The 24129-nt window shown below is 37.8% G+C and overlaps 2 protein-coding genes across 3 annotated transcripts in view; both read right to left on the bottom strand.

The window, feature by feature from the left end:
- The window catches only part of cacna1ba (calcium channel, voltage-dependent, N type, alpha 1B subunit, a), a 148629-nt gene extending 142580 nt beyond the window's left edge, over positions 1–6049 (bottom strand). Inside the window, exons 1-2 of the mRNA XM_059337834.1 lie at positions 5158–6049; positions 2999–3105 (exon numbers count right to left, since the gene is read on the bottom strand). Coding sequence (XP_059193817.1) covers positions 2999–3105; positions 5158–5416 — 366 coding nt within the window. The 5' untranslated portion in view covers positions 5417–6049. The remainder of the gene's footprint in view (positions 1–2998; positions 3106–5157) is intronic.
- Positions 6050–8732: 2683 nt separating this feature from the next.
- ehmt1a (euchromatic histone-lysine N-methyltransferase 1a) overlaps positions 8733–24129 on the bottom strand; it is a 31868-nt gene continuing 16471 nt past the window's right edge. The window contains exons 13-23 of one of the 2 annotated variants that reach the window (XM_059337238.1): positions 23343–23444; positions 23137–23241; positions 20828–20982; positions 19484–19651; positions 17409–17553; positions 15259–15336; positions 14817–14932; positions 13225–13311; positions 13048–13126; positions 9427–9602; positions 8733–9322 (exon numbers count right to left, since the gene is read on the bottom strand). In XM_059337238.1, the coding sequence (XP_059193221.1) occupies positions 9226–9322; positions 9427–9602; positions 13048–13126; positions 13225–13311; positions 14817–14932; positions 15259–15336; positions 17409–17553; positions 19484–19651; positions 20828–20982; positions 23137–23241; positions 23343–23444 (1308 nt within the window). In that variant the 3' untranslated portion in view covers positions 8733–9225. Of the gene's footprint in view, positions 9323–9426; positions 9603–13047; positions 13127–13224; positions 13312–13350; positions 14519–14816; positions 14933–15258; positions 15337–17408; positions 17554–19483; positions 19652–20827; positions 20983–23136; positions 23242–23342; positions 23445–24129 lie in introns of those variants that run through there. The other variant, XM_059337239.1, reaches the window with a different exon arrangement.

Below are 24129 nucleotides of genomic sequence, written 5' to 3'. Positions count from 1 at the left end.
AAAATTAAACGGAAACCACCTTGATAATCAAAACATTTCATGTAAAAAGGCTGGTTTCAGCTTTACAAATATTAGGATTAGGTGCTCAAAGGAGATAACTTCTTGCTCTTCTTTGTCAGATTACTATGGTAGTAATCTGAATACTTCTTGTACTGTTTTGCACAGACAAAACAAGCAACTTGAACATTCACCTTGGCTTCTGAGAAACTGCACATTTTTTTGACATTTTTCTTAAATAATAATTCCAGAAAATTTGTCGGAGGAATCAATTATACAATTAATTGTTAGTTGCAGCCCTATCACACACAACTCCCTGTCATGTTAAGGCATACTAACTTGCCAAATGTTATCTGGGGCTAGACAGCAGAAAAGCTGTATAGAAGATTTTATAATGCAGTGACAGTCTTGATGACACATCTGATCACTTTATATCATCATGAACTCTGTGGTATGTCTGTCAGACAGGGTTTCAGCTTATCTCATGGAGTGGATCAATGAAAGCGGGCAGCTCAGAGGCTCTTTGCCTTTGGGGGTGGCTGGGATTATATTCTTAAAAGAGCCCTGCCTCTGCCACCACATTCTCTTTGATTGGGCTGAAGGGTTCACAGCACATATGTCTTTAATGGAAAAATTTAGCAAGAGATCTGGGGTGGGGGGAGGTTCACAGCAGGGGTAACCTGATGTAATGATTGCAATGATACACAGGAGGAAATCAAAAGCAGTACTGAGGGGTTCTGCTTAAAGGAACAGTTTACCCCCAAATCAAAAAAGACACATTTTTACTCAGACTGTAGTGCAATTTATCAATCTATTTTCTTTTGGTGTGAGCTGCTGAGTGTTGGAGATATCAGCCGTAGCGATCCGTAGGTGCTCAAAGTGTCAGAAACAAAAAAATTTGAAAAACTAAATCGCGATGTTTCTTTACACAAACCATGGACCAAATGTGTGTAACAAAGGGTATCAACCCAAAAATTATGGGACATAGTTGAACATGGAAATGGACTTCAGATAGCAAAATATGAATGTTATGAACCCTTATACAACTTAATAGGTTTAATCAACTGATTCATGAATGAATGAATGAATTATTAATTAAGTAAGTCACGTTTACTTAAAAATAGGATGATTAATTTATATAAGTTAGAGTAATGAGTAATAAGCTTCTTTCTTTTCTCTCTTTTGTGACTGCTTATTTCTTTTGTTGATAAATAACAGATTGTACATTTCTAATTTTTAAATTTACTTGAGTTGTAACAGGGTAGGCGTAATAAGCTATGCTTCAGCCTACGCCTTTTCGGTCCAAAGGTCTATCATCAAATTTCTCTCTCTGTTTACATGTTGTTTACTTTGATCAATGTTTTTTTTTTCTGGTTTGTTGCTTCTGTTTTGATGACATGTGTTGACCGAAATAAACAGATACGAAACGAAACGAAACGTTTATAAGTTATTTTTGACTAGAACAACTTGACACACAGTGCTGAGTTGTATCTCAAATTAATATTCACGTTCACAGCTTTCAGATTCATATCTCCCCCTAAACATCCACTGCCCACAACCCCCAATTCGCAGAAAAAGGACTTTGAATGATAAGTGGTTAATTTTAAAACAAGACTAGGTCAAAACCTACTATATGGCTGCTCAAAGCATTTTTGCGATTTTGTGGGAAATGTGTTACAGGAATAGGTAATGTTGTGTAGGTTGTGTCTATTTTGGATACAATGTGTTTGAGCATATTAACTGCATGTTAATTGCTTAATCAAAGCTGCTGGTCTGTCTGTGAGCTTCTCCACTGCGGTGGCAGTGAGGGAGGAGAAGTTCAGTTCTGTTAGCTTATTTAGCTTAGCAGCTAGCGATAGCTATTTGCTAAATGCCAGAATAATGAGAGAAGGATTTTTTTAGACAATTTTTTATTACTTTCTTCAAAGTCAGAAGTTTACATACAATAACATTATTATGGCTTGGAACAATTTGGGAAAGCCAAGATGATGCTGTCATGTCTGGACATTCCCATGGTGTTTATACTTGGGTATAATTATTTGAACAGATGAATGTGGCACCTTCAGGAATCTGGAAATTGCACCCAAGGATGAACCAGACTTGTGCAAGTCCACAATTCTCTTCCTGATATCTTGGTAGATTTCTTCTGACTTTCCCATGATGTTACACAAAGAAGCAGTGTGTTTCAGGTGTGCCTTAAAATACATCCACAGGTGTGTCTCCAATTAACTCAAATGTTGTTAATAAACCTATCAGAAGCTTCCAAAGACATGACAGCATCATCTGGGCTTTCCCATATTGTTTCAAGGCATAATAATGTTAGTGTATGTAAACTTCTGACTCTGAAGAAAGTAATAAAAAATTGTCTAAAAAAAATCCTTCTCTCATTATTCTGGCATTAAGCAAATAGAAATAATTTTGGTAATCCTAATGGACCTAAAACAGGAAAAGTGATTGTCTGATTTCATGTCAGACAGTGAGAAAAAAAGCATATGTGTCTTTTTATATAGTGTATGTAAACTTCTGGTTTCAACTGTAAATAAGTTTGGTCCAAATACTTTACATAATGATGTAAAACCACAATGGATTAAAAATGTATAATAGAAAAAATATTATTGACCTTGTTTATTGTTCAAAGTGTGCCATATGGAACAATTGGCTGAAAGGCGGACCTGTATTGACATCTATAATAAATTAGTGGCCTCTGATTACCAATAAAGCTGGAGCAGCCAGCGAGAGGAATTAAGTATCTAGTAAACCTTTACGTGAAAATCCACCAATAAAAATTTTGAAAGCATGTTTTAGCAGTAATGTGTTTAAAATTGCGTAAACTTAACAATAATTGCAAACAAGATTGCATGACATAAGCATGCAGTAAACACTGCAGTAACGTGCAAGAAGCAGATGATCATATAAAAAACATGGCATGAATTCACATCAGTCAAGCAGAGAGTAAAAATACTTTTGAATAGAAATAGAAATCAGTCATGTGGCTACTTACCAAACGCTCTGACATAGGTGTTTTATCTGAGGCCGGTAGATGTTGCTCCAAGGCCAGCACAATGCAGTTTGCTATAATGGTGGCCAGGATCATGTACTCAAATGGAGTGAACGTGTTAAGGAACTCTTATGGAAAGTAAATTCACAGGTGGCTACACATGCAAACACAATCATTAATCCAATCTACACATTTTTAAATGAAAAATGAACCCAGAACTCTTTTAAACCACTTTTGGGAATATAGTTCCTGGAACTTCATTATTGCTTGGTGTTTGGTGGAGCATCTTTTGAAAACAACCCTAGCTGCTTTGGTGTCAGTTTTCCCATAATTAAAAAAAAGCTTTTTTTCTTATATACAGAGAACTATATTAAAGGGGAGCCAACATATCACAGTACAATGCAACAATAAAAATAATACATACTGTCAAGGTCTGAAATTCATACTAAATAGTCATTGAAAGCAGCTTTTGTTTTTTCAGTGAGTCCACACCAGAAAGGTGACACAATTAAATATACTTAGGACTATCGTGTGCATATTAACACTTGTGATATTTCTCATCATGCAATCCTGAGGACCTTTTATTTAGAACATACATTCTTGAGCCTCCACCCAGTGCAAATAATGCAGACTTCTTTTGAAACCTACCACCCCAATTTATGACGCAGACTTGTTAAATTTTTTAGGTCACAAGCCCAGGCTGAGATAAACCTGGTGACATCACCATGGTAGTTTTCAGACCCTGGAAAGCTCCCTCCAGAGCCACAGAATTAAGAAACCTATTCTCACTGCCTGGCAAGTATGTCTCATGTGCAATTAAACTGAAATGTATATGAACATTTAGTGAAGTGTCCTTTTAACCTCATTGTCCTCAAACTACTTGATTAGCTAGTTGCAAATATATTCCCAAACAGTCCTACATAGAAAAAAATTCACACATTTTCTTTCCTATTGGCCAAACAATGTTGAGACCCTGCAACATTTCTGTAGTATTGAGTAAGAGGAGTTTTTGTTCTTACTATTTCAAGACATTTTACACAGATTATTGGGTATTACAACCTCCTCTCAGGGCTATTCCAGCTCTACCAGCGGAGGACATCCTCAGAAGAGGGAGCTGGCCAGCTGACTGCAGCAGCAAAGCATGATAAATGTTTGCTCAGCACCAGGAGTAACCAACCAGTGACTTAAGTAATGGAGGCCATTACACAACTAAATGTGACTTAACTGCAACAGCTACAAGACTCATTAACACATGAGGTGTCTTACCATTGACTTTTCCTTAGAAAGTTTCCAAAATTTGATGGTTCACCTGCATGTTGCTGCATTTTATTGCTATAGCTTGTTGTTTGATTCCACACCCATGCAATTTGCTACAGCCTTGATGTTGAGGCCACCCTGTTTGCTGGGAGTTCAGCACCCTGGATAGCACCATCTACAGACTACAGTTTTTGCAAAGAATAGTGAGAGAGACAATGGTATAACCAGTAAACCTGCACAATGGTGTCACCATGAAGTCCATAAATCAACTTATAACCTTAATGTGCTCTTTATCCTAACTAAATTAACGTTGCCTTTTCTGACCAAAGGTTTCACTATATCCACACATGGTAGTGATGAACAGAAATCTTGGCCAGAAATCCATAGAACACTTGAAATAAAAACCGATTTATGAGCTTAAATAGTTAAAAAAATAAAACATAAAAGTAAAAGCACCAAGCAACATGTTACTCACCCAGTCTTAAAAGGTCTACCGTTTGGTAATCAGTAAGTCTTGTTATTGGTGAAATATAAAAAAAAAATAACGCCGAACTCCATCAGAAATGTGTCTCTTTGAGGCTCCCTTCTTGTCAACAGCAGCCTGGTATTATATTCATTCTACAATAAAAAATTCACTGAGGAGCTCTCAATGGCAGAAAAAAAAACTGCCGCACTTCACATTTGAGGCTGTTTAAACAACGGGAGAACCAGCTGCATTACGAATTAACTTATCTATTATTTAATTTAATTTAATTTAAGATAGTGTATCATTTCCTAGATACAGGCTATATCTTGTGCCGATATGCAAAGACTTTGCAGAAACATTTTCCCGCGGAGTTCGGCGTAATGATCACACGTTATAGAAGGAGGAATGTGACTTGGTTAGACTGGACTGGAAGGATATGGCCATTCCGTGATCTTTTTGGCATATTTCCGTATGATATTATCCTCACTGAAGATGAACAGAGAGCGGTTAACGGTGAGGCAGCTCTGTTTGACTGGAATGGGGTTGTAAATGGCCATGGTCCTGGCTCTCTGGGCCATCGTCTGCTTGTACATCCTTTGGACCCCCGGAGGCCCCAGCTGCCGGCTGCCCCCTCTAGCCGGGCCCACGGGACAGGTGCCTCCATAGCGGCTGGCCAGCTCGTCTTCAAAGCGAGCCATTCTGAGATAGCACAGATCTTGCTGGAGAAACCAAAACTGACACCTGAAAAGAAATGGAGAAAAAGCATCACAACACACACGGCCCCGTCCCCCAGGTCCTTTTGGTGCGTGCAACGTCCACGAAGAGAAGAGTCAAACATTCACAACAAAACAAAGACTGGGGGGCTCTTTTTCAGCAACGTTAGTCTGTTATCCCCTCGTCTCCGCTGCTTCACATGCTGTCACTCTCCAGGACGTGGACATTGTTGCTCAAAGTTTAAATGATCAGATTCCATGATGCATCATTTTTCATGGGTGTTCCTCCTTCGACTCCGCTCCCCAGACAGAGCTGAAATATTAGTGGCGTCAACGCTTCAAGTCCATGCTACAGGATGCTCCTTCTTCCAATAGCCTTAAAAATACATTTAATAGCGCTGACCGTCAGCATTGAGGAGCAAAGATAATTTCCGTTCCCTAAAGACTCGTTTCCTATCGGGTTGAACGATGAATAATCCTTTTTTTAACCACTCGTACTGCTGTCCAGGTAAGCAAAACACAACGCTGTCGGTTTCCTTTTTATCGTTAATGGAGAGAGAAATCACGGCTGGGCAGGTTGTTTCCGCGAACTTGCCGCTAATGTGAATGTAGAGACACTACTTTCCCCACAGCTCCTTATTCACAGACCCCCACGTGACACCCAGTGGCTCCACCTGGACCGGCCCTGTTTCCATAGCAACAGGGAGGAGAGCGAGAGAAAGACGGGCACCGGCGTCAAGTTACACGGAATAAGAAAAGACTTCCGTGGTAACTTTCCAAATAAGAGTACGTTTATGAACAGATAGATTCATTTTACTGTAACATTCAGTGGTGAAAAAAGTATTCAGATCCCTTACTTTAGTAAAAGTATGTTAATACCACACTGTGAAATGATCCACTACAAGTAAAAGTCCTGCATTCAAAAAGTAATCAGCATCAAAATGTACTTAAAGTATCAAAAGTAAAAGTACTTTTTATGCAGAATGGATCCACTAAGATTGTTTTATATATTCCAATTTATATTAGATTATTTGTATTGATGCATTTATGTAAGCAGGGTTTTAATTTTGAAAAGACAAGGCTCATTTTAACTACTTAATTTACTTTTATGTGGTTTAATTAAAACATGTCTAATCACTTTGAATTGATCAGGTTTTTTATGGTAAATCTCAACCTCAAAAGTAGCTAAGGCAGATAAATGTAGTGGAGTAAAAAGTACAATATTTGCCTCAAAATGTAGCGGAGTAGAAGTATAAAGTTACATAAAATGGAAATACACAAGTAAAGTACAAGTACCTCAAAATTGTACTTAAGTACAGTACTTTACACCATATTAACTATAACAAGCAAAATCCAAATGTACTGAAACTGACAAAACATGAAAGGAAAGGCAACTGTAATCCTGATGAACGTGAACTTCCAGTAAAAGCGTTCAAAGTAAACAAGTAAGCATCTGTTGCAACAACTCGAGTGAAAATGAAACCCACACCACTTAGAAATATATATTATTTTAAAACATGATTGAAGTAAGTCTATTTATGCTACTAGTTGATAGTCTAGATATTTATTTATTTGCACTGGTTAACAACAGGGATGTTCTCCCATTTGAATGGGAGAACATTCAAATTCTAAATTGTAAGAGTTCAAGTTTTCCATAAAGGCACCAGACTGCCTGTTTGAGATATTCACCAAAAATGTATTATTTCAAACACAAACATATAGATTTAGTTGGTTATTGTGTGCATTCACTATAAAGTCCAGAGGGGTATCATACACTTAAGGAACTTTATTTGTATTTGCCAAGCTAACATTTTGGCAGCAATCTTGCTCAGTAGTCTGCTGTTTTCAAAGAGGTCCAGGAAGAGTTTAGAATCTTCAGGGGATCATGCAGCTCCGACAAACATGAGGAATAACATGAATAATTTAATTTTGTTTCACAAGAAATGATCTCACAAGGAGAACCTAGAAGAATAACAGTAATTTCACATTTGACTCTCATCTCTATTATTTTACCACCTGCAGTGGAGTCTTAATTTGTACACTGTGCATTTTGGTCTGGGGAGTTTATTTCCCCTGGTTTTGGTGAAGGACCAGCAGAACAGACTTGTCGAGGAAAAGGGTTATTGCTGAAAACGGTTACATTATTTGTCCAAATATATGTGGATATACTGTATACTGTTGTGTCTCTATCGCATATTAGTGACATTACAGCAAAATGTTAATGGTTTAGCATACAATGACATTTTAGACAGCAGTGTTCTTGCAACTTTGTGTCAACAATTTGTTTGCCCATTTTCTGTTTCAATACTCCTAGGGAGTGCGGAATGAAGTGTACCTCTGTGTCTTTGACAACTAAAGTCAATCTATCTATAAAAGTCACAAGTGTGTGTGTGTGTGTGTATGTGTGTCTAGGGCATATCTCTCGGACTGTTAGTCAGACTGACCTAAGATTTCGTATGTGGCTTGTGCATGGCACAAAGGTGTGCATCCTCAATTTTAAAGATTTTTGAATCAATTTTTCAAAATATCATTTACGTAGGATGTTGCAGCATTGCACTGTTTCCGATCGGACGCCCCATTGTGTGATAGGCCTACACCTGGTGAGTAAAACAATTCACTCTGGATTTCCACGCCTGACTCATCTCATCTGTAAGTCTATTCAGCCAACCTATCTTTCGGAGTTTTAAAGTGCGCTACAAGGTTCGATTTTCCAATATTAGAATAGTTTCCAGTGAATATCAATGTTGAATGTGTATATGCTGGATGGTGTGTGTACTTTATGAAAAGTACGTTTTTTTATGGAGTTGCAGACGTTGTAGTGGTCTGCATGTAATGTGCAAATTCTGTTATTCACTTTTTGCATGCTAAGCGGAGATTTAGTTTCACTTCTTATGTTGCATTACTATGTAATTCAGGGATGACATTCATGTTGCTTAGCGTAATGCCCATAATGATTTGATGAGATACTTACATGCAATATCGTATATCAGCTAATTGGGTTCATGTTCATGTATTTTTAGTGCAGCATACTGCGTAATGTGCTATCTCACGATTAGCATGCTAAGCGGAGATTTAAGCCTTTTCTTCCGCATCAGTTTGATCAATTGAAAACAGTAAAAAAACAAAACTTTATTAACTGACAGCTAAGCATAATACGGACAGAAAGATAGTGTTTCTGTGTTATTTAAGGTTACACTAGCAAGAGGCATTATCCATCACTATCGCTGCGTACTTAATCTCCCACTATACGAATACATACTTCCTACGGGCACTGCACTAGTTTAAACAAAGGAAGAAAAGATGCTTTCAAAATATGTTTAATTGCACGTTTGAAGAATGTAGTAAAAAGCATGTTCAAAGAAGAGATCAGACTACTAAAACATTACTTCATTTCTCTAATCAACAAATATAACACGTTGCAGTATTGAAGAATAAGTCCATGATTGTTAAAATCTGTAAAAATGATTTACCTGATTATTGGAAAGTTAAAACCACTCCACTGACAGTAAATCTGTCTGGTGTCAAGCTGCAGTGTTCTTCATATAGAAAAGTAACCATATTAGGTGTATAAATTAGGTAGAACCTTTGTTCTGAGGTGAGATTTTTTGCTATTTTTATCTTTCATTTGATGCTTTAAAACTGGAAATTCAAGTGAAATACCACTAGTGTGTACTTAATCAGAACACCACTTTTACATGGTATCTGGTTCAGAAAACAGTGTTTCTGACATTAAAGAGATCAAAGCGATAGAATGTGTCCAGGCAGAAAGACGGATCAGTGGTCATCGGTGAGTTTCATCTGGTACCAGCTGAATAGAGACACTTGAGAGAGCCACACTGGCAGCTGAAGTACTTGCTCTTCACCCTCCAGTAGTGATCGCCATAGTCAAATCTGGTAAGGAAGAGACCAGCCCATTATATCATGATTTATTTTTAACGGTTTATTTTAAGCTTTTAAGTGAAGAACAAAGCTGAGGTTATTATTCCACCACTCACCCTATCTGGTCTCCGGCCTTGATGGGTCTGCTGGAGAAGAAGGCTATTCTGGGGAAGCGTAGATCCTGGTGCATGGTGAAGACCCTCACAGCCAGCAGGTTGGGCTCACACAGATGGTTGATGAAGCGTCCGATGTTGCCAAAGAGTCTTGCATCAATACAGTGTACGTCTTCCACCTGCACAAGATGATGCCCAAAAATAGTAACAGTGACATTCTTAGTTTGGAGGTCAAACTGAGAGTGATAGCACCAACAATATATATATTGTTAGTGCTATCATATAGGGATGAAAACGGGTGTGTAAAACGACAGTAGGTGGTTATTGTTGTTTTATTTTTTAAATGTGTTACTATTTTTTCTTTTTTGTGTTATTGTTGTTTGTTTGCTCATCGTTGTCTCATTATGACTACATGGGTGTATGTGTACTTATGTGTTTGTAAGTTAATAACAAGTTATGTGTGTTAATAATGGTAATGAGTTTATAAACTACATTACTATGTGTTATACATACATATATATAAATATTATTGTTATTTAATATAGTAAATTAACATAGGGAAAAGGGATGGGATTTAATAAGCTTTGGCTTCTTCCCACTCCTTTTGAACACAAATAAGTGTTGAGTCTTGTTGTTGTTTCATTTTGTGTTGTCTTGTATTTATTGTTGTTCGTTTGTTTTTAAATGTTCATCTTTTATTTTGTGTTCAAATAAATTCTCAATCAATCAAAAAAAAACAAAAAAAAAACAATGTTGGTAATAATCGATCACTGCACAGGAAAACTATGATGTCCTGTACTTACTGTTGTGCAAACTGTGATGAATGTTTACAACAGACAGTTTGGGTCCTATTTTTATTGTTCACCTTCACAATAACAGTCGTTACCCTTTCTTAACAACGGTTGTAATAACCTGACTGCTTGTGTCTCTTTTTTTATTTAGATCTCTTTTTAGCGATGTCACCATGTTTCCAGATTGTGTCCTGAATTTATTCCTTATTTGAACCTCCTGCAGTGGTTCCTAAGCTCAGGTTTCTCTGAGGGGGGCACACACAATGGGAAATATGTGGAGTGATTATAAAATATTTGTTAGCCCCCAAATCGTCCCAGAAATAATTGCAATAAACAATATTATTGTCATTTAATGACCGTTTTATGCCAGCCATATAAAGATATAGAGTATATGATATATTTAAGGGATAATAAAAATGACGAGGTGTCCATTATTAGGAAATAATGGATGAGGTGGGGGCCAGAAGCTCTGCAAAGATTTAAATCCCATAAGGTTCTTATGTAATGGAAACAGTGTTCATGTCTATAGATACCAATGAGTAACAGGAGATAAACTAGTCCACTCAGCTGATTGAACCCTTCAGTTTAGCTGTGAGCCAGGAACTAATGTTATGCTGACAAAGAGTAAATGTAATCGTCCAGTACGTTTCACAACAAGTTTAGCTGGCCAGTAAGCCATGAAATTGTCCCCAAATCAATTAAAAATGTTTACGAAGAAACAGTGAGACGGTCGCTGTAGTGGCTAGTAAACGCTTATAAACCTTACTTGACATTACTTATATTTTTTCTAGACATTTTCCATGTTTTTTTTGATAATAACCAAAATCATGATCAAGAAAACCATGGAAATGTCTAGATATCAGCTCTTAAATGAAACTCTTATGAGATATTTTTGTTGTTATCATTATTTTTACCCAAACAAATGTGCCTTTAGTTGAACCAGACATTAAAATGAACAATGAACTGAAGAAAACAAGGGTGGTCTAATTTTTTTCCATGACTGTAAATGCTAAATGAACATGTGCTTGAATATTTTTGCTAAGCTCCATAAGTTAATATTGTAATTATTGTGTCAGCCCTATTAAACTTAGCCACTCTTTAACATAGATCCATTGTAGGTGGAACAGGATAAATTTAGGGGGAGATAGCAGGTTTACAGTAGATGTCACATAGAAGTGGTAGACATCATCTGAAAGTTGGGAACCTTAATGATTAATCTCAGATGCAGCTCAGCACCGTGTATCAAGTTGTTCTAGTCATTAATCTGTAGCAAAAATATCTAATTCCTCAATTAATTATTTAATTAAAATGGTGTGTAAGGGTTCCTTACGTTATCATACGAGTATATGAAGCATATTTCCATGCTAAATTATGACTTCTACGTTTATGCATACATTTTTGGAGTTGATACCATTTGTTACGAGTTAGAGCAGTTTTGACCATTTTACCACCAAAGAACTGATAAAAATGGGTGAAAATCCCTCCAAAATATCACATCAAGACAAGACCTCAAGGAACACCATTGAAAATAAATGCTGTAATTTAATATCAAAAACCTTGAACTCTTCTGCAATTATATGGCGAGCACGTCTCTTCTGTCAACTGCTGAGAAACCCCCTTATTGTGCATTTACTGAGAAAAGCTATACATGCTGAGTTTGTGGTTGTAAAGTTGTGTGTAGTTTACTGTGATTATCCTCGAGACCACAACAGATCGTTTTATACAGAGAGGTCATGCTCATCGACTCACATCACACATGAATACAATCTGGCTAACTGAAGTCTCAGCTTTCCAGTCATATCCAATTTATGCAATTCCAAGACTGTTTAGGGACCCCAGTATGCAGAAATATTGAAATACGATAGGCAAAAATAACACATGTACTGTATGAGACTGTCCCCCAAACTGATTGGGATTAGCATAAAGGGGGCATGTCTATAAATTGGAGACTTGTGGGTACCAATAAAGCTAATTTTCTTTCAGATTTCTTGAGGTCAGAGGTCAAGATACCCCTTTGAAAAAGGGCATTTCAGTTTTTCCTTTGCTAAAATTTAGCCTAATTTTGGAGGATTATTTAGCTCCCTTGCCAACAAGCTAGCACGGCATGTTGATTCCTTAGATTTTCTAGTCTCATATAATACCAATACCTTTACCATTAACACTGAGCCTGCTACAGTGTCTGACAGATGGAAAGTAGTCCGAGAGGCTAACATCTTTCTTTAAGCTACTTCAAAAGAACAAAAGGCATTTGAGGAATCAAAGTGACTCATCCACCCTGCTACCATCAACTAGTTGTCATCATATGATCATGAAGAAAAATGCTGAGAGAAAAAAGACAGTACATCAAGTACTGAGCAGTGTATGGATTAGGAACTCTTTAGTGCCACCTCTTGGCTAAACTGAACAGTACTTGCCCTAAATATCCATTTTCCTGAAAAAGCCTGCCAGATATCCCAGTCTGTTTGATATGACACAAGAATGTACATACAGGACTTTTGATGTAGCTCATCTTTTGCTAAATGTCTACCACCAACTCTTGCCTCTGAAGGTAATGAAAGTAGAGACCTTTGAAGACTTAATGTGCTTTTAGTCGTGTAATACATAAATATATTTCCGCAATCTTACAGGCCTACAGCACTGACATACAGCATACTATAATTTTGGTATATTACCAATATAAATACTGAGGGAGATTTAAATCCTTATCAGGCTAAAATAAACAGAACCCTGATTTAATCATAACCTACATCAACATATTATACACTAAGCCACAGTAAATGTTGTAATATTAAGCATTTCTACATTTTCTTATTGTTTTTGTTAACTTAATCACCTTATTGTCGAGGGTGAAGAGGAAAGAGTCATTCTCCCTTTTATCAGCCTCTGCATCAGTGATGATCTCCCCGACATACCTGTGGAAACAATTGGGAGGGTAAGGGCTCAGAGCACAGCTTCTGTTCAATATTTTATGATGAATTCAGTAGTTTCTCTCATGAGAGCCTGTCCTCACTCGCAAATGAATGTTCCCTGAGGGATATCCTGTATGGCCCTCACTCCCCAGCCCATCTTCTGTGTCCTGAAGAGCTGCAGCCAGGCTCTGAAGCAAACATCAACAACAACAACAACAAGGCTCTTATCCCATCCAGTAGCTGACACATTAAGACAAAATTACATTGATTTTATTCAAGAAAACATGGTTTCAACAGCTTCCTGGAAGAGGAAATGAGGTCACGTTTCCTCAGGCCTGGAATAAACCCACTGCCAACAATGTTGTTTGCACATCACCTCTATGCTCAAGTCAAGTACAGTACACAGAGAGCAAAACACCAACTGTCACTTGTGTTGTAAAGCGCTTAGTTGGTCACAAAGACTACGAAAAAGTGCAATATAAATGTAGTCCATTTACCACTGTGTTTTTGTGCTACATGAATAAAGCCCTTTTTCTGATCCTGTGCTGTTCAACTGTGATGCATATACAGTATGTGGCCAATAAGGGTGTTTCCACTACAGCCCAATACCCGGAACGAGACGGGTCTCACTCACCGAAACGCCCTTAATTTGGATATGAGCCGTCCTGAGCGGTCTTTTGACTGGACTTTTTTAGTCCCTGTTGAAGAGAAGGGCCGTTTTTCTCCCTTGAAAAAAGCCTGCGACTTTGTTGCTATATTTAGCGACTTTTCAGACCCCCTGGCGACTGGCGACAAATCCAGCGACTTTTTTTGGTGTTATTGGAGACTCCTTCTTACTCTTCTTAATGAGCCACAGGGGCCAGCGGCTTGTTAAGAAGAGCAAGAACGAGTAGAAGCTGCACAGTCTCCCTGCAGCAGTCTTTCCCAGCTGCAGTCACAGAGTCGGAGAGGGGATGTTAACCCCTTAGCGTCCAGTCAGCAAATTGCTAATAGGCTAACTGTTAGCTGCTGCAGGAGGAGTTCACTTAGCGATCTGTTTGTTTACAAGAAGCACTGGACACTCCGTGAATTAACCGGCATCGCTAACTGTGCACAATCACTATGTTTATGATCAGCGGAGACGCTGTGCATAATTAGCCATGCTGCTTTGTTTATGATCAGCTGCTGATGTTGTGCACAGTTAGCGACGGCGGCCACAGTTGCATCTCCCGTGTTTAATCTGTCGTGATGAACGAAAACCACACGTCACCTCCGGTGGCTCGTAAATCCCTCCGGGGGCCTTTTTGTAGTGGAGACACGCAGAGTGAGCGGACTTTTGAGAGGGTGTGGCCTGAGACTTTCCCGGTGGCCACTCTTCCCCCTAAAGGAACCACGACTAATGATTTGCTTTAAGCTCTGTGAATGCAAAGTAATTAAAATCAGTTTTGGGATTCGGCAAACAGACTCAATATTTTCTGAACTATAGCCCTGCAGACACATTGGAGCTATATTTGCTGATTTAATTTCATTGCTGTTGCTGCTTCATATAAAAATATTTCCCTCAGGAATCCAGGGAAGGCTTTTATTTTGTGGGCTTTTACTGCAGGAAATGTATTTGCAAGAGGAAAGGTGTAACAACAAGCAGCCACTGTGAGCTTTTTGAGCTCTTTGCTGAAGTACTGCAGGCAACATCTCTGGAAGTAGAATAGGTCACCTCAGTCCATTCTGGACCACGCGATTCCTGCAGGTCCTCCAGCAGGAGCATGCATGGTTACACTCAAACAGCACTGGGGGCTCCCTCTGACAGAAGTCAAGTGGTAGTCGACCCTCCTACATGCATACCAAGAGACATGGAACAAACTGCCATCAGTTATCAAAACACAGATGAACCGTTTAGACAAGTTATCTGTAGCTTTCAGAGGGCCAGAAGTTTGATTTATTATTCCTAGTCAGGAATGTTTTTTTTTTTTTTTTTAAAGTACATTACTAAAGAGTAACAAAACCCCTAAAACACTTTTTTCAGCTGAAAAAACAACTTTTGTCTGTTAGTGTTGTCATGTCAAATCTTTTGTCACCCACCAAAAAATGTAACTTCACTTTTACCTCACAATTTGTAGTGTGCGAGTGTGTGTGTGTGTGTGTGTGTGTGAACTTACACTGTCATACCAACATCGTAGACTGAGCTGACCACACATGCAGGTACTGGATGAGCAGTCGTCTGTACAGCTGCAGTGCTGAATGAAACCATCAGTTAGCTATTATGTCAGGTATTAGGACATTTGGCAGGTTGTATCATTACATTTACAGTTTTTCATGAAATTTAATGTACATTAAAGTAGAAAATAGAAACAGCAAGCCTGTTTGGAGCAGTTTCCCTAAAACTGTGGAGTTGTTTCTTTTTTCAATTTTGACAAGACAATGAAACTTGAAAAATGTGCCGAAGCATTTCAGAAAACAAGAAAAGGTCATATGCAAAGAGTGTCGTATTATTGTTTTATTTATTTGTATTTATTCTTTAAGGAGAAGCACTGGTTTTTGGTGAATGAGACCAATTTTATTTTGATGCACACATTTGTATATTGAAAACAGTTATAATTATATGACAATAAAATTTGTTTTTGTTCAATCAACAAATAATGGTGATAACTAATCATGATCAAATCATATTGATCAAAATCATTGTGATTATCATTTTGGCCATAATCTTGCAGCCCTACCCACTATGCAGAAATGTTCAAATACAATAAGGACAAATAACACATCTATACTGCATTAGAATAACTGCATGGTTAAGATAATAATTCCCTAGGTCTTCCAGTTTGATATACCAGTATGTGCGCTGTGTGTAGCTCTAACTGGGGATTTCCATCGAGCGTGGAACAGCTGCACCGCAGTTTTGCTCCGTCCTCTGCCCGGCGTCAATCCCCACCAGGCATGTAACGTCAACGTAGCGAGCCAGCCGTATACATGTGAGATAACAAGAACGCGCGATAATCCTGAACGTACGGGAGACCGCGAGATCTGGTGATAAACTGTATGTATAAAGTAAACAACAACAAACAGCTTACTCTGCTTCTCCGACGTGGAAGATCTGTTGATCTGACCATCTTTCCTTATAAAAAGAATGGGTTATGTCATAAATCATTGAATGCTCCCTCTGCAGCCCATTTTGGAAATATGTTTGTCTGGTGTTGACTGACCACTTTCTAATTGATGTGTTTATGCATTTATATGCATAAACACATGTATGTGTATGGTTGGTTTTGTATTAATTCTCCCCCATCTGTATTCTTATTTCTATTATTTATTATTTCATTATTTATTTTTATTTACTTATGTAGTATTTGTATCGTGTTTTTTTATTTTTTTTATTGTGTATTTTAAAGTTTCATTCTTTTGTTAGTGATTTATGTTTACTATTTGTGTTGTTTTACATGGTTTGGGGCATATGTTTGGAGTCCCAGTAGTTATAAGTATGTGTTATTATGTCTGAAAATAAATAAAGATAGTGTTGGGAAAAAAAAAAAAATGATTGTATGCTGTTCCACTTCAACAATCAGTCTCTCGTCGTCCATGTCGCCGATCTTCTGAGTTCCTTTGATTGAGACCTGGTGCCCCCGGTCAAGACATAATGTTGATGTGAAGTAGTTTTAGGCTACATGAACTGCGTATTATGTTTTTATTTTGAAAGGGGGCAGAAGTGTATTACATTGATTCTGTGTCAGATTTCCTGTCTGGTGCGATCTGCTCTCTTGAGCTTGACGCGGTTTAGCAACGGCTCACGGAGAAAATGGAAATGCTACGGATTGATCATGCTGCAAAGCGGAGAGCTGCGGCTGGAACGCTGCTGAGACGTTACGCGGCACGCCCGTGGAAATGCTCTCATTGATTAGAGTGGCAGCAATCAGCAACGGTGACCGCGGTGCAGCCGTTCTGCGGCCGGTGGAAATCAGGCTTAAGAAAGAGCCTGCTAGAGTTTTTCACCACTATGTATTTTTCTCACTGGCAACAAATCCCAATAAAAGACCTTTCTCAATACTTTTCTACCCTAGATATAAAGAAAATTACTCATGATTAAATAATTTCATATTTTGGAACTAATGTATAAAAAACGTAATAGTTTTTGGTCCCAACAAATTTCTATTGTACAGAGAAAGATGCTATATCAGGCTTTGAAACAAACACAATATTTTTTGGTAGATCCATTATTGGCTTGGATCTTCACATGTGATTAACTTACAATAGGTATAACATATAGTATATTACCAGACTTAACTGTAGAATTTATGGAGAGCTAAAGTCTTACCTGTAAATGAGTGATGTCCTTGTCTATGTTCAGTGGGGAGGTGACACAGTTGTCAGGAATATATTTAAAGTTTTCAGGGCACGGCTCGCTGTCCACACCATTAACACAGGAAATAGGAACTGCCTCATACCCCCGTGAAATGTCCCTAAGAGAAGAAAAAATAAATATTTTCAAATATGACACACTGAAAGCTACCCAAACCTAAGTGGGCAGAGCAAAGTTTTTTTCTGACAACTTAAAGTGCTGAATCTTACTTACGTAGAGGTTAAAGGAAGAAAAGCTAATCTTTATCAGTGTAAAATATTTAGCTTTGCTGTTGCGCTCAGCTGATCTACTGTATTTACATATTTGGCTCTGCCCACTAACTGCACTCAACAAGTAAGTCTGTGTAAGTTAATCACATTCAATCAGGTAGAATAATCTCATGTGCAGTGGATAGTTTAGGTCTGACTTGAAAATAACCACTGAGACTTTCTGTATCCAGCACAGCTCTGATTGAGAGAAATATTTGTAGAAAGAAAAGTATAAAAATAACCATAATTTAAAAGCTGCACTCACCAGACTATATATAATGTGACAGGGATGTGACAGGGGCGTAATGTGAATGAGAAAAACCCAAATACTTATTCCCCTTAGTGCTACGTTGTTTTTGAGGCTCTTTTTGACTGTTTTGGTTTCACAGCCAAAATCTTCCCTTTCGATTCACTCCCACATTTCTCATCAACCACATTTCTAGCAACAGTTACACTGCAAAAAAGGGGTTTCTAAAAACAAGATAAAAACACTAAATCTGAGGGAAATGATCTTGCTGCATGGACAGATAATTTCACTTGACAAGATTTCTTAAATTCAGATGATTAAATATAGAAATAAGCATGTTGTACGCTTAAATTAAGAAATTAACTCTTAAAACAAGATAAATTAAAGCTGCAAGCAGCGATGAACTGGCCCGAGCAGAGTGACCTGACAATTATTTGTTTCTTATCACGATGAAAAAAAACTTTAGATTTAGAAGTGTTAGATAATTTATCTTGTTTTAAGAGTTAATTTCTTATTTTAAGCTTACAAAATGCTTATTTATAGATTTAACAATCTTAATTTTAGAAATCTTGTCAAGTGAAATTATCTGTCCATGCAGCAAGATCATTTCCCTCAGATTTAATGTTTTTATCTCGTTTTAAGACACCCCTTTTTGCAGTGTAGTCAGCCGTGACTGCAGCTATAATTTTAAAGCAAAAAGTTTTCAATTGTTTAAAAACTGTACTGTAAGCCATATCGTGTAATCGATCATGTCAAGCTTATTGGAAAACATATCATGCTTGCTTGATTTACATTTTTTCCCCAGTTTCTCCTGTGTGTTTAAAAGTGTTTCATAAGCATAATATGCCTCAACTCAAGAGGAACAGTGCAAATAAAAACACCCAAACACAGCTGAGAGCTGTGCGTGTAATATTAGAAAATAAACATCAATATTAGATAACCCATGGAAACAATCAAATACACCAAAATTAAGAGCATGGGTATTAACAGCAGAAGAAAGTTTAGAGATGGAAAGACTAGCTTTTAGAAATAGGGATTAAATACATGGTAATACATGGTAAGGCTGGTAAAAACAGTGGAAATATTTAATCAAATTAAGGAGATGAACTAAATGGTCCCCTCCCCGACACTAACACTCACATGCATACACACGCACAGATTCATGAACACGCATACATGCACCACCCCTTATTTTCTCATTAGTCTATTTTAGTATATCTTAGTATTTTTTTTTTTTTTTTTTTTTTTTAATTAAATTTTTTGGTGTCGTTAGTTTGTTGTTTATTCCTTTTCTTGGAGATCCTCATTTGGGGAATACCAGTTTGTCTTGTATATATGTTTGTCTGTTTACCCTATGTTTTGTTATTTACTTTGTGAATATACACCTTGAAAAAAAGGGGGAAAAAAGCAAGGTACAATATTGTAAAGAAAACGAAATGACTGATTATGTTTGTGAAAGTAAGAAGCCTTGCAATAAAGTATTAAAAAAAAAATTAGATAACCCAGCCAAAAGAGACAGCAGTGTTGCCGTCTACCTGCTGAGCACTCTCTCCCCATGACAGTCCCTGCCTCTCCTGGCATCAGTCAGCTTCTTGTTGGTGTTGAGGGCCGTCCACACTTTAGAGCCATGCGTGCAGCAGTCCAGAGCTGTCTCTCCCTCCTTGTTCTTCTGATTCACGTCAGCTCCACGAGACAGAAACAACCTGCAGATTTAGAATGTTTTAGTTAAAAGTCCAGTGACTAGGTCAAAAAGTGTTTTCTGCAATATTACAAAGACAACACAGGAAGCTTAAAAAACACTAACTAGTGTATTAATGGCTCAACCAATATATGAGCTTTAAAGCTAAAAACAATATACTGCAAATATTCATGGATTTACTTTGCCATATTAGTATTATATACTGTACTATTATTATTATTGTTGTATACCGTCTAGTCACAACAACATTATTACCATCATATCATCAGCACAACTACCATCATCTTGCCACTGTACATTACCTACCAACTATTCTGTGTTTTCTTCTATTGTTGTCTTCATTTATTCTACCTCAGTATTTTATTATATTATTATTATATTAGTATATTGTTGTACTTAAATCAATCTATCTATCTATCTATCTATCTATCTATCTATCTATCTATCTATCTATCTATCTATCTATCTATCTATCTATCTATCTATCTATCTATCTATCTATCTATCTATCTATCGCTAAAAAAGCATGCGGACACCTGAAAAGTTTGTTGACACTCAAACATTCCAGGCACATGCGATTATGTGATTGTTGAATGTGTCATTAAAAATTACTTCAATGTTCAATTGAGTTCAATTATCACATAACAACATCACACATAACACATTTGCCTCACAAAATTTTACAGTCTATACAGCATACAACAACCTCTGTCCTTTGACCATGACTTCTGATAAGAAAGAACTCCCTCACAACTACAGTTGAAGAGATCAAATGTAAATCTTATCTCTACATTTCAAATATTCAGTGTCTCACATTGAGACATCTGACCGTAAAACAAGGACGGAGTAGAAAAACAGAGGCAAGGGACAAGGAAAATACTACATAGTCATCCGATATTAAAATCAAATTAAGCTGCGTCCAATGGTGGGGCCTGTGGTGTTGGGCTTGTTAGTATTAGTTAATGAGGAATACAGGAGGGTAACTGAACATGAAAACGTGTTAATTTGACTAGAAGTATATTCATATGACGAATATGAAGAATGAGGTAAAGTAGTAAATTTGCTGCGTCCTGCTTACAGACAAAGGGATGCGTTTCAGAAAACCTTTTACACGCCCCAATTGCATCATATTCAACTCTGAAACACAAGTGAACTTTGATCTAAGACCACACACACTCACATCACACACTCCAGGTGGTTCTCTCTTGCAGCAACATGAAGCACTGAGTCACCATGAACATTGACAGCGTTGAGGTCACACCGAGCCTCCAGCAGAGCCTGGGTGATGTCGTCACATCCTGAAAGAGCCGCCCAGTGAAGGCAGACGTTCTCTTCCTGGACAAGAAGCAAAAAAGCGATGAAAGCACTGACATGGGAGTGATAGAGGCAGGGATTTCATCGGGACAAGCTTTAGTGATTGAATATTTAATAGCCTATGCTAGCAGCAGGACTCCCGATACTGTGGTTTATGACCAAACACTTACATTCCTATTAGCCTCAACAACTAATATGGTTAACATTGTAATTCTCCCAAAAGCAAAGCCATCCATGTCTTAGATGGTAGACAGTCAAGGGGATGAGATAGTCACGGAGGCTGGGATAATATTAGGTAGTATGTTACACTGGGTCAAACAAAGGGTGATACTGGATTGCAATTAGCATGAAGTCATATTGGCAGCTGTTGATGTGACAGAAATCAGGTACTGAACAGCAGAAGTCAGGCCAAAATGAATGCAATAAAACTGTAATTGATCAAACCTCTAAAACTGCACTGCAAAAAAGGGTGTCTAAAAACGAGATAAAAACACTAAATCTGAGGGAAATTATCTTGCTGCATGGACAGATAATTTTACTTAGAAAGATTTCTTGAATTAAGATTGTTAAATCTAGAAATAAGCATGTTGAACGTTTAAAATAAGAAATTTACTCTTAAAACAAGATAAATTATCCAACACAAATCTAAATTTTTTTTTATCGTGGTAAGAACCAAATAATTTGCAGTGCTCTCTGCTCAGGCCAGTTCATCGCTGCTTGCAGCTTTAATTGATCTTGTTTTAAGAGTTAATTTCTTATTTGAAGCGTACAACATGCTTATTTCTAGATCATTGATGGTGATAAGTCTAATAAACCCATATTTTCTATTCCCAATAGAACATAAAACGTCTCAGTTTCAACATCTGATGTCATAATCAGTTGTTTACCATTTCATGGAAAATATTAACTCATTTTGAATGTGATCGCAGCAACACATCTCAAAAAGTTGGGACATGGGCAACGAAAGACTGAAAAAATAATTGACACAAATCAAAAGGCCCTTTCATCGTGCGGTCCCACAAATGTCCCACTATATTGCCGGAAAGATCTGTGCCGGCTTAGGGCGTTCATAGTGATCCAACGAAGGTGTGATATTGGTGCCCATTCATAGTGCAGTCTGGCATCACAGAACGAGGTAAAGGAGACGATTTTGACATAAGACAGAGCAGCAGCAGTGCTGCACAGTAGCACAGTGCTAATAAGCTTAACAGTTAGCTCTGTAGCAGTACAGTGTGTATGTGCTGCAGCAGTATGTGTTCATTTAGCGACCTGCGTTTGTTTACAACAAGCACCGGACACTCTGTGCACAGTTAGCGACGGCAGCTGCAGTTGTTGTGCTGCTGAACAGTGTTTCGATGACTGTCGGACCAAGTAGGAGGTGTGTGTTAGACGTCACGCACGACATCAAACATTGGGCCTTGCCGGGATGGCCGTTTCATAGTTGTCCCGCTTCCAACAGTCCCACAAATTTTCCGCCTCTTTGACTTCCTCTGAAGGCGTTACACAGCATCCCACTTCTGGTTAGGGTTGTCAAAAGTATCAATACTCAAAAAAGTATCGATACTAAAACATTGTATCCGGATACAATACTCATTTTCAAAAGTATCGATTTCGGCCCGTCCTCACTTCTTTAAAGGCTTTTTTGAGATTTCAGACTTTGTGTCAAGGGTTAAAGGTTACATGATAATGATAATTAACTGAAACTGTATTGTGTGGTTACAAAACTAACTCAAATTATAGTGAAAATGTCCTTCGTTTTTGTCTTTCTCAACTTTTTTCATACTTAATGAAGATGGATAAGACAAAGGAAATAAAGGCAAAATTGAATGTGACCTCTCTTAATCTCCCACTCAACAAATACCTACCCCATTACAAAAAACTAAAACCAACACTAAAAGTAATAAAAAACTGAACTAAAACTAAGGCATTTCAAAAAAATAAATACTAAACTAAAACTAGCAAACTCACTCTAAAAACGAATTTAAATTCAAAACGAAATTAAAACTAAAACTAATGAAAAATCCAAAACTATTATAACATTGATAGGGAATTCACTATTACAATGAGGGCCCTCACAAAGATAGAAGTACAAGAATGTGTGTGTGTGTGTGTGTGTGTGTGTGTGTGTGTGTGTAGCAAAGTTATAGAAGTGAACCGTGTACTGTGAGCACTGACCTTATCTCTGATGTTAGCATCAGCCCCTCTGGCCAGCAGCAGGTCGACCAGCTCCTTGTGCTTGAACTCAATGGCCCAGGTGATTGGAGTCCATCCACCATCATCCTGCAAACACACAGAAATGTGTGCTATCAAATTACTTTATTAACACATTACCACATTAGCTGTAAGCAGCAATTAGTAAACGAGGAGGTGTGTGTTCTTACCTGACAGTTGATGTGTTTGGATGCCTTGGAGAGCAGGTGCTGGACTACATCGTAATGTCCCAGTTTAGCTGCCAGATGCAGACAGGTGAAACCCATGACATCCTTGGATGACAACATGAAAAACATTGAGAAACACTGTGCTACTGTCACTACTGGTTAGTCCAAAAGAAAGGGCATTTCACTGGCTCCTGGGTTCTAGGAGTTAAAACTTGTGAGTGAAGGGGACATTGCAACGAACATGATGAAAAAATATGTGTACAGCAGTTCAGATATTTTCTCTACCAAATGGTCTCCTACAGCCTAGCTTAGACAAAAAGATGGATAAGTTAATCAAATAATTGAAGAGTGAAGTGTAAGTTTAGTCTGCTGAATAAGTTATATTTAAAACTTTTAAACGGTATCAATCCTCTTGACAAACAGAGAATTATCGCCCAACTCTACAGTTCCTCTGTGTTTTAGTGTTCCAAGTCAGATTCACCAAGCCTTCTTTACTGGAAAAATCTGTTGAAAAACATGATTCACGAAGAGGTGCATGTTCATGAGACTTAAAGTTAACTAAAGGCGATCCTTCAGCCCCATTTGTGACAATTTGAATGAAGAAAAAGAGTAAAGACACGCAAAGGTGCAAAAAACAACTTTCTAAAGTAACGTGGTCCATGACTGATATGTGAGGCGTTCAACAGGAAGTCAAGGGAAGTCATAGATACTATACAGAGAATGAAATAGCCAGGCTACACCGTGGTGTATTGGTTAGCACTTTCCTCGCCTCATAGCAAGAGGGTTTCAG

Source organism: Centropristis striata, chromosome 7 (assembly GCF_030273125.1).
Source record: "Centropristis striata isolate RG_2023a ecotype Rhode Island chromosome 7, C.striata_1.0, whole genome shotgun sequence".
Classification (NCBI taxonomy): Eukaryota; Metazoa; Chordata; class Actinopteri; order Perciformes; family Serranidae; genus Centropristis; species Centropristis striata.
Note: the sequence above shows the minus strand (reverse complement) of the source record. Positions and strands in the feature narration are given on the sequence as shown.